Genomic DNA, 16,790 nt, shown 5'->3' with positions numbered 1-16,790 from the left:
CTTTTAACGAAAGGGAAAAACTTTTTACTTAATAACAACTACACGCGTAATATTATTACCATTCTCCTTTTCGTTTTTTTAAAGGAGGACCTTTATTATTAACAACTCCATATACAAAAGTACAATATGATTTGTTTCAATACATTGTAGGACTTAAAACAGTAAATTGGAAAATGACGGCCATTAGCTCCAACCAATTTGAATACACTTCTTCCTTTCTAACTTCCCCCATAGTACCGCAGCCAGGGAGAAATTAAGAGGATAAGATACTAAATCTGGTACCTTATTATTAATCCCCGATCACCCAGGCCTATTTAGCCCAAAACGCCAAAGACCGCCACAGCTTTGGCGGCCCGATTAGCGATAACATAAAATATTAATCAGCGAAACATCGCGAGGGAGGGTTCCAACCTTTCACATCTCTTGTTATCTCCCTCTCACTCCCCGGACCTGTTAAGTAGGAGCGTATCACCTCCCTTTGTCGATTACTTTTAATTTCAGCGACTTACTCCCGATCTCTCTGTGTGCACGGACTTGATACCCTGCCTTGTATGCCCCGTACTCGATTTGCATTTGCCCTCGCTGCCGCTGCTCAATCTACAGCAAATCCCTCTTATAGCCTCGCCTTCCCTCTTTTCCGAACCATGGTTTCATTCGTTCTGCAAACTCACATGGTTTAATTTTGCATCTCGCCGCATGTTCTTTGGTAATTTCTTGGTGCACATTCGATTTTCAGGGTAGAATCTGCAAGTGTAGCGAACCCGAGGAAGTCGTTAAATACCCCTTTCGATTGGGATTTTGCTCGACGTGAAGGAATGGCTGAAAGGAAACTTGATCTTCCGCAGCATTCTGAGACGCAGGATCATCCGAATATCAAAGGTATTTATTTACCATTAGTGGGTTTTTAAAATTTGTTTTTATTTAATTTTAATTATTTCTCTATTTTTTTTGAATTTTACCTCAATCGTTCAATTTCTGTTCGTAGTCGTGGATTAATTTTTTTTTTATTGCTGAAATGGACTGAAAATTTACCGATCTGGTTGTGGCGAAGCAGTCCATAAGCTTTTAGGGTGATCTTGTTCATAGTTTTTTGTGCATAAATATTTCCTCCTGAAAACCCTATCTCGTTTCTTCTGTAAATCTCCTGAACATTTTAATTTTTTTGCACATTTAATTGCAATCGTCGTGCTTGATTTCTGCTACATGTAAAATTAGAAGATGAGCGTGCTGTCAATCGTTCATTTTGATTGTTAGGTTTTATTTAAAGATTTTTCCAGGGTTAGTTAAACGATCTTTCTTTTTTGGTCCTACCGCAATTATGCGTGTATGGTTGTTTATACTGTTTTTTAGTTCCTGCCTCTTTATGTTGTTAAGAGAAATTCACATTCTGCAAAACATTTTTATGATGCTGTTGCATTAATCTGAACTTGTTTTGAAAATGCATTGCATTGACATTTTAAGGTTTTTATTTTCGGGTATATGCTACACTAATTGTGAATAAAATGTAGTGTTGTGCTTAGATGGAGACAGCTCGGGATTGTTGCCTGGCAACCCTGATGCGGAACTAAAAGGTAGGTATATGTGGTGGTCTTTTTTGGGTTTGTACATCCATTACATAGTAGATACACTTGTTTGATGAGATGGTTCTTGACACTTGTTGCAGATGTCAACGGGCCTGAAAATGTTATCCCGCTTTCCCCTCAGTGGCTACACTCCAGGGTTGTTGAGAGCAAGGTATATGCAACAGTTTTCAGTAGGGCTTTGTAAGATTCGATTTATCGTGTCTCCATATTTTAGTAAATAGATACATAATGATTATCCACTACATCGCTGCCATATTTTATGCTTTGTAGTTAGTTATTACCATTATTTTTCCATGTCTAGCAACATATGCCAAACATAATAATCTGACAGTGTCTTTGATTGATTGGTATACCCTTGTTTTAACCTTCTGTATGGTTGTTGCTGCTATACGTCTCTATTTTGGTTTAGGAACCACGAACTCCGAACAGTTTTAGTCAGAGTGGAAGTACTGACACCAATCTCAAAGAGCAATGGAGAGGAGAGGGCTCCCTTGACAAGAAAGATTGGCGGAGAACTGCTCCCGAAACCGATGGGGGTCGGCGCTGGCGTGAAGAAGAAAGGGAAAATACTGCAGTTGCCAGAAGAGATCGTAGAAAAGAAGGGGAAAGAGAAATTGAAACCCGGAAGGCTGATCGTAGATCAGAGAATACTTTGCAAAGAGAAGTAGCAGACAATAAGCATCCGAATTCAACAGACCGTTGGCAAGATACTACCAGCCGCGATCCAGGACATGAAGCACGTCGTGACAGAAAATGGTCCCCAGCATGGGGACCTGAAAACAATGAAAAGGATGTACGTCGAGAGAAACGTAGTGAGGTGGACAAGGAGGATGGTGGTCTTGATAGGCAACCTTCTTTTTCAAACAGTCGTCTAGCTGCTGACCGTGATTCAGAAAAATCGTCAACTGATAAGTGGAGACCATCCCGACTCCGGGAGAAACTTAGAGTACAAAAGGATGGTGTTGGATTCCTTGCAGGTCGAGGTCGTGGAAGTGGTTTAACAAATAATGTTTCCATGAGAACCCCTATTGGTGCTTCCAATATTACGAATGCTTTTCGCTACCCACGGGCTAAGCTTCTTGACATTTATAGGGATTGTGGATCCTTCTCATCTTTACGTGGTGTTGCTGATGGATTTGTGGAAGTTTCTGGGGTTACTTGTTCCGAGCATGTTGAGCCATTGGCATTTGTCTCACCAAGCCCAGAAGAGCAGGTATGGTTGTAATCTTCTGTTTTTCTATGGGATTATCTTTATGTTGACTAAACAGTTGCACTATAATTGCATTTCAATGTCCAGATTGTTGTTTTGAATTTGAAGATTTAAGATGGGAAACATGCAGGCAGCAGTTTTTAAATAAATTTGTGACTATTGTCTATATCTGTCTCATATTGCTATTTGATAAAAGAACAATTGTGATCCATGCTTTCCTTTGCTGACATGCTTTTCAGGCTGTATTAGAGGACATTTCTAAGGGCAAAGTTGCAGGAAGTGAAGCAGTTCGCAAGACATTTACTAATATACCTGGTAGGGTCTATATTGAGGGCCTTGTTATGCCAACGCTTCTTGTTTGTATGTTTCTTTATGTGCCATTGCTATATATCTTATATTTATTTAACAACTGATTGTCTATTCAGGAATCAGTGAAGAGATATTGCCCAAAAGCAATAAGAAAAGTGCTTGTGATGAATCTGTGAGCTCTGTGATGGATGATTCTCAATTAAAGCCGCCCGAAGATGTGCTTCCTGATTTAGACGAGTCCGAACTTATAGATTTATTTTCCAAGGAGATTGCAATAGATAGCAAAGGTAAGAGTAGTTCCCTCCCCTGCCTGCTGATATATCCATTGATTACAAGATTCAGTTCTGGCCTATATGTTTTGGATTTTATGTATATGTGATATTTCTCTTTTAGATTATTGCGCCCATTAACTTTTACTGACACCGAGTGTTCTATTTAACAGAAAGGTATTCAGTTTCTAGTTTGTACGATTTCAAGGATGAGATATTCATCCCAAAGGCTTCTTCTGATATAAAGGGGCCCGCAAAATCCTTAAAAGGAACATCTGAGTATCCTCTTGTTGAAGGGAGTGTGGGTGAAGAGGTTTGTTATGAAAATGAAAATGTAAATTCATCAGGACTAGGTAATCATTATGATTTATCCACGAAAGGAATAGCATCAGTGGTAAGTAGGGAGAGGAAGACTACTAAAGATGTTGAAGTGACTTCTTCTGAGCTGCCTATCAGGCTACCATCTGATGCAAGTGTGCTTTTTGATGACAAATCCTTTGAAGGGACTCCTGAAGGGTGTGATTTTGAGGATGGAGAATTGGAAAATAAATGTGGTGTCAAGTTAGGAGATCAGGTTACCCTGCTTGAGGAACTAACTCTTTTTTATAAGGATCCTCAAGGGGATATTCAGGGGCCTTTTCTAGGCATTGATATAATTCAATGGTTTGAACAAGGTTTTTTTTGGTACAGACTTACTTGTGTGCCTTTCTGATGCTCCTGAGGGAACACCATTTCAGCCACTTGGGGAGTTTATGCTACACTTGAGACAAAAACCTCATTCATCTCATGGTTTTGTCTTTGAGGATTCAGAAGAATCCAAAGGAAGAAGTTCAAGAAGTGGTCATGATATTTCATCAAAAAAAATTGGCATCGAATATGAACATCAGAGCTCAATACATAATCCTGAACAAGACAAAATATTGTCTGACTTTTCAGAGCAGACTAGAGCAGGTTTAACTGACAGAGGATTATCTTTTCCTGATATGCTCAAAGGTACTAGGAGGAATACACTTGATCATGAAGAACAACACTTCTTGGAATCAGCTACAGATAAAAGTGCAGGTAGGTTCCTTAACTCTCCCCTTTTAGGAAATGATCTAAAAGTAAGTTTTAACATATTATTTTTATATGTCACAGCTCTATTAATATAGTATTCCTTACTATGTAGAAATTCTCGCAAGAATAATTCAACATGGCAGAGGAATCCCACCAGGAGAATCTATTGGAAGTCTCGAGAGGCACAGAATGTCCTCCTTATCTCAGTTTGATTCGGATGATAGCATTCTTCCTTGGCAATCTGAAGCAAATGCCTTTGGTTCTGTCTGGCCTCAGCAGGAAGGGGATCAGTTCATTGACATAAGATCTGGTCTGCTGGATGCTACAGTTAGCAGTTCCATTTCTAGTGATATGCTTTCTATGATGTCGAGGATGCAATCCCATCCTAACAATCAGCGGCAAGACTTATTTCATTCATCTCTGACATCACTGAATGGTGCTAGCTCTTCTCCTCCAATTGATAGGGCTTGGCCTGAAACATTTCAGAGGGATGCACATTCTAGTAACAAAATTTTCAATGTTGCATTGGATCCTCATCTTATGACACATCCTGAACAGAATTTGCAAAGAATAGAGCAAGCTGACCTTTTCTTTCAGCACCAGTTGGAACAACAGAAGCAGAAACAGCAACAGCAACAGAAACAACAACAAATGCTGATGCAACGGCAATTGCAGTCTGGAGCTACATTGCTGGATCAAGGGACAATTTCAGGTATGGGTCATAACTTTGATAATTCACTGTTGCAACACCACCAACCTCTACAACCACGTCAGCAACTACCTGGTCCCCCAATGCCTCCATCTGCACTTGTTCTTGATCCAATTTCAAGGCTTCAGTTGCAGCATCACCACCACCAACAGCAACACCATTTACAACTACAACCACATCAGCAGCAACCCCAGCATCATATGCAGTTGGAGCACCAACGTCAATCACATCAAACAGGCCTAGATCAGTTACTCCCTCAGATGTATGATCCTAGCTTTGCTCAGAGTCACATTCCTTCTGGTGGAAGTGGCATTGATCAACTTATGTTAAGGCAAGAAGGTATTAGGCATGATTCACAGCCACATCATCAGGCTGTACGTAGGCAAGGAAATTCAATGGACTTGAACCTATCATTGGAACAACTTTTGCATCAGAGAAGACATGAGCTATCCGCTAACCAGTTTCCCTTGCCATCCCAACGACAATTTATTGATGAAAGACGTGTGAGTGGAGTTTGGGCTATTGATGAGTCTGGTGAGTTTGTACAAACACAAGCACCTACTCTGCATCCATTTGATTTATACCAGCAGCATCAGCAGATACTGAATACACAACCACAACACTCACAATTATTGAACTTTCAATCTTCAAGCACCCTAGCATCTAATGCAGAAATAAATTATCCTCACCTATTTGAGCGGGCTGAGCTTCATGATCATAATATTGAAGGTCGATCATTGCATGGTATGCATGATCCCAACTTGTCAAGACTTACTGATTTGCCTTCGATGAACATGGACTTCACACATTCTCTTAAACAAGCTCAGGAACACAGGGTGCAGGAAAGGTATAATGCTAGACGTTTGGCTGGACAGGATGAACAATTCCCATCAGAAATTATGTACAATTCTCGACCTCTTCCAATGGCCTTCCATGGTATACAATCTGAGGTTACGAATGGGATTTGGGAGAAACCCTCCAGCACACAATCTTCTGATCTTCATATTCAGGGTCCTGGCTTTTTCATGCAGCAAGGACAACCTTTTGATTTTATTACAGAAAGTCAAGGTCAGAAGTTGCACCGAGCTGGGATAAATTGGCAGTCAAATGTTGGTTCCTCAGAGCATGTTTCTTCTGAAGAATTGCACCGTAGATCTTTAATTTCGACACATACTGCTGATTTAGAGACGAGACAGTCACATGGCGACACGCTTCATCAAAAGTTCGCTCTTCGCTCTGGTTCGGCAGCTGTAATGCCTGGTAATGTGCTTGCTACTTCTTCTGAACAAAGCCAGTGTATGTGGACTGCTGTGAACTCAAGCGAGTCTATTTCTGGTTGTACTTATGATTCTTCTGATTTGATTTCAAGCCAGCTATTCAGAAATCGTAGAAATGAAGATCTTTCAGAGGTTCTAGAAGATTTGGCTGTGAATGGTGTTGGATCGACTTACATGGCCCATAACTCAGCATCTGAGATAAAGATGCGGACTGGTATATCTGTAGATGGTGGTTATGATGGTATGCACTCAGAAGCATTTATTGAGGAGCCATTTTATTCATCAAAGAACAATGAGCTACAACTGTCTCTCCAAGTCTCTGATTCACTTGTGCAATCCTCACGAGACGATATTGACAGTTTGGAATTCAAAGAAGCCAAAAAAAACAAAAAAAGGAGTTCTAAAGGTAGAGGGGCAGTTAAAGGGACTGTTGTTTCTTCTTCAGATGCTTCATCAGTGTCAAACTTATCCACAGGAGATTCAGAATTGAGTCAAAATCAACAGATACTGAAGCATGAAAGTTCCAATGTGCAAGAGTTGTCATCATGGAGTACAGATTTTAGTCGAGGGGTATCAGTGCATACTGTGATGGACACTAAAAAATCCATACAGAAAACTGGGCAGTCGGTGGTTGAAAGCAACACAGATGGGAGAATGAGGCGCGACAATGGCGATCAGTTGTCAACAGTTGAACGGTAACTTATGTTTTTCTTTAAGTGCTGAGTAATGACATTAGAATCTTTGTATGCACTGTACAGAAATAAAGATAAACTTTGATGATTTGGTTAGTTTCACATCAAGATGGTTGTTTTGACTTCTACCTATTATGATGTTGATGAATGTTAAGCTTTTATTTGATGCTGATTAGAGTGGAATTATAACTATTGTATTCAAGTAGTAGTCTTTCAGTTTTTCCCAATTTAGATGCATAATATAATTTTGTTGACATTTGAGATATTAATAAAGCAGTGCCTACAACCCTTTTCTGCCAAAAGCTCAGGGTGTGCATGCAGCTGCCACAAACACTAATTAGCCATTAGATACAGCAGCTGTTTCCAAACTAGGATAATTACACGCATAAATCCAAAGCAACAATAGGGTCCAAAGCCTGAGCATGAAGAAAAATTTACACAGCATTAGGCATATAATGTAATTTATTTCAATCAAGTACTATTCTAGGTATATCAGGCTCCAAAAACTAACAAGACTCAACTTGGCTACCTTTTTGCCAAAATACCAATTACATACAGCAACTGTAATCCAAAGAGGCATAACTGAACATAAATCCAAGAAAGAATTGGGCTTGTTGCCTGAGCATAAGATATATCTGGTACGTCAGGTACTAATATGTAGTTTATATCAATTAAGCACGATTAACTTGGAGTCACTTTTGTTCCAACACCAGCAGGTATATCAGGCTCCAAAAACTAACAAGACTCAACTTGGCTACCTTTTTGCCAAAATACCAATTACATACAGCAACTGCAATCCAAAGAGGCATAACTGAACATAAATCCAAGAAAGAATTGGGCTTGTTGCCTGAGCATAAGATATATCTGGTACGTCAGGTACTAATATGTAGTTTATATCAATTAAGCACGATTAACTTGGAGTCACTTTTGTTCCAACACCAGCAGGTATTAATATCAAGTTTATTTCAATTAAGTACTATTCTAAATATATCTGGTAATTTTCCTGTAGTCACTTATGTTCTAGCACATTTTCTGATGTTTCTTCTAATGGCCTTAGTAAATAATCTGTGAAATAATTTTTTTTTATCCTTGATTTTTTCTTTTTTGATTATTTTGCTTTTCAGTTAGAGTTATTTCTTAATTTTTATTTCTTTTTCACCATGTAAACTGTAATACCATGTTCTATGAGAAAGAGAAGGGAAAGAGTAATGTGATAATTTATTGCACTATTATTCCCTAGAGCCCATTAGGGTCTTTGACTATAACATTGTGAATTAGACATTCATGGGAGTTGAAATAGCTTCTATCCAATTATTAATCATTAACCGCATATTGATAATTATAATGAAAGTTTCCTCTCGCTGATCTTGTCATTTTTCCCTAGTGTGGGGGAGTAAGTTACATATAAATGTAAATCATTTTTGGGTCATATGGGTAAAAGCAATGAAACTTACATTTTGTTTAGTTAAATGACAACCTCTGCATGAAGGGTGGATTCAAATTGTAATTTTTAAGATTAGAGAAGCATTGCTGTTTCCAATTTCCAAGTTATGGTATTTGCCAGAAGTGTGTGAAGTACTCTAACAGTTTCGAGTATATATCTGTTTGATGATGTCAAAGTCAGTCTTTGAACGTTTTTTAATATATGTCAATCTAAGTCACCTGACACGAGGATTCGGGACACGTAGGATTCGGGATTCGTGGTGTCGGATTCGGGAAACGCTGACCCCGGAACAAGACATGGTTAGGACACGTTATATATTATTTTATTAAAAAATATATATATATATATATATATATATATATTTAAAATATATATATATATATATCTTAAAAATTAGTTATTAGCATATTTCTTACACAAATTTTAATTAATGATACAAATTTATTGATTTCAAACATAGATCTTCATCTATAGCTATTAGCATGCATAGTACATACAAAATTCAAATAAATGTCAGTGGTACTGGTCACATAAATGAGTTACTAATGAAATTTCCCTGTGCCAAGTGTGCCAAATAATTAGAAAATTTTCAGTACTTTCTGAGCTGTACTGGCACTTTGAAACAAACAGTGAAAATTATAATAAGGTTATGCCACTGTCATATTAGATTTATGCACATTGCAGATGTGAGGGGTTTTTATGTTGATTTAAGTTTGATTTTCTCACTGTTATGAGACTAATAGGACAGCTGTAGCAAAATGATGAAGTAGGAAACATTAGGAGATCAAACCCTGGAGGCTCAACCACTAGAAGTCTAGAACCCACTTGCACGAGAACCTAACTTCAATGCTTCTGCAAACCCACCAGGGATCAGCTCAAGAAACAAACATTTGCTGAAGCCTGACAGTGACTGATATGAAAGAAAAGGAAGAAGATAAAGCAAAACAGTCATTGCCAGAGAGCTTTTGCACAACTCCCAGTCTCAGAGTCATTGATGTATATCAGTATTAGCTTCCAATTTGGAAACAGTGGTCTTGTTGGTCTATACAGAAGCAGTGAATGCGAATGAAAACAGCGAACTTAAACCCCTAAAAACGAATCCGAAACCAAAAATCGTGACACGTTCCAAATTTTTCTGACACGCTCATGACACGACGTACCCGGATATGACACGACGAGTCATGGAAATATGACACGTGTCAGGACAGAATCGTGTCCGATTCGTCCGATTCGGGATTCGTCCAGGGGTTAGGACGAATCCGGTTTCATAGATGTCAATTGATTGGACTAATCGGAAGTTTCAATGGACAAAAATCCCCGGAAGAGAAGGAAACCCAAAAGGTTAGAAGCCCCTGCGATGTGATCAAGATGCCTGCCATTTATTGAGGTAAAGGAATGGGAAGAACAATGAATTTGCAGGCAAGACTATCAGAAGCTGATATTACTCGTTGTGCCATTTCCAACGCTAGGCGGCTCGTCACGTAGTTCTTCACGGCTGAGGAGATATGCCATCTTAAAGTTGCAGCCTTGAAGTTATGGTCATGGTGCCTCAAAATGAATATCTTGGTTTGAAATATGGCATAATAAAATTAAATGAAAATTTGTTCGACTTTGAAAATGTTACGGGTCTTGGCAGTTGCAAAAGGAGACTCCCTCTCACCCTTTTTTGTTGACCAAGTGAGATTTTAAAAGAAGGGATTTCATTTGTGAAAGCGGTTTCAAACAAGTTTTAAGGCTGGCCTAATTTCTTAGGGGGGTTAATTGACATATGGTTTAGCTTATTGAAAAAATGGTTTTAAAAGCAAATTAAAAGTTTTTTTTTAATGTATATTGTGTAAAGTCAACCCAGCTCTAGCCCTAGCCATGTGCTATAAATAAGAGGCTATGCTATCTTTTGAATCAATAAATTGGAGCAAATCACATTATTGTTTGTCATCAAAGGTCATTCTTCTATGGATCAATCTTTTTTTTGTGTGTTTTGGTATAGGGTTTGTTAGCTCTGCTATATTCTTCAACATTCGATGGATGAAAACAAGTCGGGCAGTGCTAGTTATGCTCGCAAGGGGGCTCGCAGCAGTTTGTTTCTTCTTCTCCTTCATTTTCCTTATAACTCCATAACCCCCGCTATCCCTGTTTTACTCCAACATTTAGCATAAACCTTTATTTCTTTAGCTCTCGGGCGTCGATTTTATACTGCCATATAGCCGTGATCCCATAACCGAGCGCCTTTCGCAAGCCTTTTTCACGTCACATCAGTCATAAACATGTGCTTTTAATCCCCGCCGTCGATCGCATCCACCGCGAGATCCAACGGTATTCGCTTCCCCCGATGTTGTAACTTAACCGAACGTTAGCTTGCGGGGAAAGCGGTATTGACCCGGTCACATCTGCCACGTGTCGGGCGTTGATTGTGATCGCGCCCCCGCGTACAAATACCGCCCGACCCCTGTAGGCGGTGCGATAAATACTGCCCGCCGCGCAAAACCATTCCCCTGCTCGTTATCTCCCGTGCAACTTCCGCCCCCGATCACCGTCGGATCTACCTGTATAAGATCCGACGGCCCTTGTTTATCTTGATCCCACATCTTTTGATTCCTCTTATAAAATAGATCTCCGCTGTTTGTTTGTTTGATCAAACGCCTGATGTTTATTCTCGTCCCGCCCATGCATCCGCCATGTAATCTTCGTGTCTCCGACCTATACCATGTTCTCGAAGGAAGGAGGAGGCCAGAATCCAGTACCCTGCGGTATTACTCCTCAGCAACTGCGTTCAAAGAGCAGCATGGCCAAGAGAGAAAGGACAATCCTCGAGCAGTCAAACGCCTTCAGCAGTTATGGAAATTTATTCATACAACACTCCACCTGCTCGAGGAGTACAACAAAGTACTAGAGAATGTCAAATTCATTCATTGAAGCAGCAGATCGTAGCAGAGGCCCATTTTAGACAGTTAATGTGGTTGGTGGTCCATTATGACCCCTCCACGCATAGAATAGCAGAGTATTTTTGTAATCGACCTCTATATATATCCACAAGACAGAATGTAAGAAGGTTGATGGTTGTTGTATTGATGTAAGGTTCAACTTCTGGACACTGTAACCACTGTGATACCTGCAACGTCTGGTCTTCATTTACAGCTAATACAAGCTTCTTTTGCTGTTAATTGCTCACTTTCCACTTCTTCTCTGTTCTAGGCTGTGCCTGTTATGCATTTTTCATGTGCTCTTGATGTTTAGCATTAGAGGGGCTGTCATCCCACCTCTGTGTTAGAATCTAGTATGTATCATTGAATTTGTTATGCATGTTTCTATTATTTTAGTGCTAGAGAGCTGTCATCTTGTCTGTGCATTAAGAAATAGATTTGCAGACTTCTTTACTGGTTGCAGTCGGCCATCACATGGTCTTGTGCATCTACTGGTGTGGTCAGTGTTCTCCATGTCCACTTAATCCTCAAACTGTGAGTAATTGGTGGTCTAAAGCATTGTAGTCTGGGGTGTTCACCCATGTCTGGGGTTAAGCATAGTGCAAATGGTTATCTGGCTTGAATATGCATTATTCCTTCCACTCATCTCCTTGTATTTGGAGGGATCCATCTGGAGTGCTTTTGAGGTGTCTGGACAAAGAACAGTCAATAGAAGTGATGCAGCAGTTTCATTCTAGCATGTGTGGAGGGCACCATTATTGGAAAACTACAACCCATAAAATTATCAGAGCTGGATATTACTGGCCCTCATCATTTTCTGATGTGTTTTCATTTGTTAAATCTTGTGACAGGTGCCAAAGATTTGAAGGGAAACAATAGTTGAAGTCCCCGCCTTTAAAACCAATACATGCAAAAGGACCTTTTCAGCAGTGGGGCTTAGACTTCATTGGAGAAATCAATCCACATTCCAGTGGCCAGCATAGATGGATATTAGTAGCCACTGATTATTTTACTAAGTGGATTGAAGCAATCCCTACTAGGAAGGCTGATCATAATGTGGTCATGAAGTTTTTGATTGAAAATATCTTTACCAGATTTGGTTGTCCCCATAAATTAGTCATAGATAATGCAGCAGCTTTCAGGGCAAAAGAATTGGTGGAAATGTGTGATTCAATGGGGTATTAAATTGGTCCATTCCACCTCATACTATCCTTAAGGCAATGGTCTAGCAGAATCCTCTAATAAAATCCTAATAAGGATAATTAAGAAGCTGTTAGAGGACAACAAAAAGAATTGGGATTCTAAGCTCAAGCATGCATTGTGGGCTGACAGAGTGACCATTAAGAAATCCACAGGGAATTCTCCATTCAGGTTGGTATATGGCACTGAGGCAAAATTCAGTTAACTCTCCCTGTGGCAAAATTCCTTCAAGAAGAGCAGAATGAGGAAGAAGACATGGCAAAGAGGATCATTGATTTAGTAGAGGTACATCAGATTAGAGAACAGTTAGTTGAAAAGGCTGCAACACATCAGAAAAAGATCAAGGATGCTTTTGACAGAGGGACAAAGGCAGATAATTTTCAGGTTGGAGACTTGGTTCTGAAGTGGGATGCACTAAAAGAAAAGAAAGGCAATCATGGAAAGTTTGATGCTTTCTGGATAGGGCCTTTTGTCATTTCTCAGATTCAAGGGAACAACACCTTCATACTGAAAAGTATGGGAGGAGAGACAGTTTTTGATGGCCCAGTTAATGGGCGTTTTCTGAAAATTTATGTGATTTAAGGTCTTGTGGCCTTAAAGTTGTAAATATTTTATTTTATCAGACTTAGTGTAGGTTCAGTCAGACTCCATGCCCAATGGAACACTAGGAAATTTTGCAAATTTGTTTTCATCGGAAAGGCATTGATCTGCAGGTTCTTGAGACCTCACAGGGAGGATCTCATCCCCAGAAGGAGCCAGTGTTAGCTCTGCTATATTCTTTAACATTCGATGGATGAAAACAGGTCGGGCAGTGCTAGTTATGCTCGCAAGGAGGCTCGCATCAGTTTGTTTCTTCTTCTCCTTCATTTTCCTTATAACTCCATAACCCCCGCTATCCCTGTTTTACTCCAACATTTAGCATAAACCTTTATTTTTTAGCTCCCGGGCGCTGAGTTTATACTGCCATATAGCCGTGATCCCATAACCGAGCGCCTTTCGCAAGCCTTTTTCACGTCACATTAGTGATAAACGTGGGCTTTTAATCCTCGTCGTCGATCACATCCACCGCGAGATCCAACAATATTCGCTTCCCCTGATGCCGTAACTTAACCGAACGTTAGCTCGCGGGGAAAGTAGTATTGACCCGGTCACATCCGCCATGTGTCGGGCGCTGATTGTGATCACGCCCCCGCGTACGAATACCGCCCGACCCCCATAGGCGGTGCGATAAATACCGCCTGCCGCGCAAAACCATTCCCCCGCTCGTTATCTCCCGCGCAACTTCCGCCCCAATCACCGTCGGATCTGCCCGTATAAGATCCGACAGCCCTCGTTTATCCTGATCCCACATCTCCCGATTCCTCTTACAAAATAGATCTCCGCCGTTTGTTTGTTTGATCTAACAGCTGATGTTTATTCTCGTCTCGCCCATGCATCCGCCATGCAATCTTCGTGTCCCCGACCTATACCATGTTCTCGATGGAAGGAGGAGGCCAGAATCCAATACCCTGTGCCATTACTCCTCAGCAACTGCGTTCAAAGAGCAGCATGGCCAAGAGAGAAAGGACAATCCTGGAGCAACCAAACGCTTTTAGCAGTTAAGGAAATTTATTCATACAACACTCCATCTGCTTGAAGAGTACAACAAAGTACTAGAGAATGTCAAATTCATTCATTGAAGCAACAGATCGTAGTAGAGGCCCATTTTAGACAGTTAATGTGGTTGGTGGTCCATTATGACCCCTCCACGCATAGAATAGCAGAGTATTTTTGTAATCAACCTCTATATATATCCACAAGACATAATGTAAGAAGGTTGATGGTTGTTGTATTGATGTAAGGTTCAACTTCTGGAGACTGTAACTACTGTGATACTTGCAGTGTTTGGTCTTCATTTTCAGCTAATACAAGCTTCTTTTGCTGTTAATTGCTCACTTTTCACTCTTCTCTGTTCTAGGCTGTGCCTGTTATGCATTTTTCATGTGCTCTTGATGTTTAGCATTAGAGGGGTTGTCATCCCACCTCTGTGTTAGAATCTAGTATGTATCATTGAATTTGTTATGCAGGTTTTTGTTATTTTAGTGCCAGAGAGCTGTCATCCTGTCTGTGCATTAAGAAATAGATTTGTAGACCTCTTTACTAGTTGTAGCCGGCCATCACATGGTCTTGTGCATCTGTTGGTGTGGTCAGTATTCTCCATGTCCACTTAATCCTCAAACTGTGAGTAATTGGTGGTCTAAAGCCTTGTAGTCTGGGGGTGTTCACCCATGTCTGGGGTTAAGCTTAGTAGAAGTGGTTATCTGGCTTGAATATGCATCATTCCTTCCACTCATCCATTTCCAACAGTTTGTTGTGTTTGTAATGTTCCCGAGCATCTCTGAGATACAACCCAGGAGAGTTTCTTGGGGTGATAACAGGGTTACATTTGATGCATGCAACCACTATAATTGAAGTGTTCATGATTTGTCTTTGTTTTTGGAATATTCATGGCAGTTTGCGAATCAAAAGTATTCTAATTCACTGATCTCTTTGACTATTAGATCTATTTGGCAATCTTACCTACCATCACTTCAATTGATTTGGCTCATTAGGACTTTGATTTGGTCAATCAATGTAATGGCGTGATGATGGGAGTTTGGTCACATTTGAAATTTACTAGAGTGATCTCTGTAATACGAGCGATTGCTTGACAAGTGTGGAGTTATGAATTGATTAATTTTGCTATTTGTTGTTATGTGACCAAATGTAAACATATTTATTACTTATTCAGGTGCATGTAGCATGTCTTGAAATGATGTGATGTGTGAATTGACTCTATATATGCGTGATGAGGTATTTTCCCTTATGCAATATAGATCTAGTGTGTTAATACAAATAACATGGAGAGCGATTGCTTGTTTGCGTGGTTGACCTTGGTGGTATGCGATTTGGAGAATAGTAGAGAGAGGCTTTTGGCGATTTTTTTTTTTTTGCGATTTTGTTTGCCTCATTGGGGAGGCTCTAATTTTGCAGAGACTTGTGGCAAGCTTATAGGCTTAGAGTCTTTAAGATGCACCACAACTTTTGGAGAGAATCTTGAACAAAAAATTGCGGCCTTCTCATAACACATTCATAAATTTTCAAAATTGTGGCCTTTAGTCTATCTCATGAGTCATAACATATTCATAAATTTTCAAAATTGGACTATGCATTGACTAAAGAGAAAATTCAAATTGAAGAGGGCTTTAGAACAACGACGGTTGTGAAAATAGTTTCAAATATGATATAGTTAAAAGGACAAAATGGTTGAATTTGGGAAGAAGTTGAAGGAACGACAATATCCATAATGGTAGTGGTATTGAGGAGAACAAAGTTTCATTGTTAGGCATATGTAAAGGGTTAGACATATTTGGTTAGAGTATTGGAGGGAATTGGGTAGGTTCTCAATCCCCTTCAACAAAGAATAAATTCTCCCATGAATCTCATAATAAATGGGGCAACGAACGATGTAATGATGCTTAATCTCAAACTCTTGGAAATGGCACAACTGTCAAGTCCTATATAATCATTCAATCTAGTGGTCAATGTTGATTTGCAATCTATGAGAGCCAACTATGAACTGACCCATTGGGATTCAAAGGGCATGCACCTAATGGAAAAGTGTCTAATGGAGTTGAATAATGAGCTCATCATTCATCATCGTGAAGTGCTTAGCATAGAAAGCCATCTTTTGATGAAACCCATCTTGAGGGTTTATTCAAGTGACCTAAACATATTTCCAGTAGATATCCTCTAAGATGATTTTATTCATCTCTTGTTTGTTTGGTGAGAAGTGGCTTGGTGCACACATGGAGCATTTGAGTGGAGTATGCTAGTCCATTATATTACGAATTGGAGCAAGGAGATTTGAGACTTTAGTGTAACGACATTGAGATCAAGCTAAAGGACTAGTTGTTGCAATGGTCTCAAATGAATGATAGGTACAATATGGATAACGGTCATGCTCTTTTTGTTGCGTATGCAAAGCTCTAAACATGGTGTAGAAGAAAGACAAGACCAAATATTTTCTCAAGGTGGAAGGGGGGAGCTCCAAACTTTGTGAGAATGATGGGAAAAGGAACTATTTTTTTGCACTAAATGA

The 16,790-nt window shown here is 39.8% G+C and overlaps 1 protein-coding gene across 1 annotated transcript in view; it reads left to right on the top strand.

Annotated features, from left to right (window-relative positions):
* Positions 1–390: 390 nt before the first annotated feature.
* The window catches only part of LOC149203819 (uncharacterized), a 49,931-nt gene continuing 33,531 nt past the window's right edge, over positions 391–16,790 (top strand). Inside the window, 9 exon segments of the mRNA XM_089403574.1 lie at positions 391–879; positions 1,509–1,571; positions 1,664–1,734; positions 1,993–2,796; positions 3,033–3,108; positions 3,219–3,389; positions 3,545–4,047; positions 4,049–4,433; positions 4,540–7,108. Of these exon segments, the coding sequence (XP_089259700.1) occupies positions 816–879; positions 1,509–1,571; positions 1,664–1,734; positions 1,993–2,796; positions 3,033–3,108; positions 3,219–3,389; positions 3,545–4,047; positions 4,049–4,433; positions 4,540–7,108 (4,706 nt within the window). The 5' untranslated portion in view covers positions 391–815.

This window comes from Pinus tabuliformis, chromosome 2_1, assembly GCF_031772625.1.
Source record: "Pinus tabuliformis cultivar Carrire ecotype Pingquan chromosome 2_1, CPIR1, whole genome shotgun sequence".
Taxonomy (NCBI): domain Eukaryota; kingdom Viridiplantae; phylum Streptophyta; class Pinopsida; order Pinales; family Pinaceae; genus Pinus; species Pinus tabuliformis.
The sequence above is the reverse complement of the archived record's forward strand: the minus strand, read 5'-3'. Positions and strand labels throughout refer to the sequence as shown.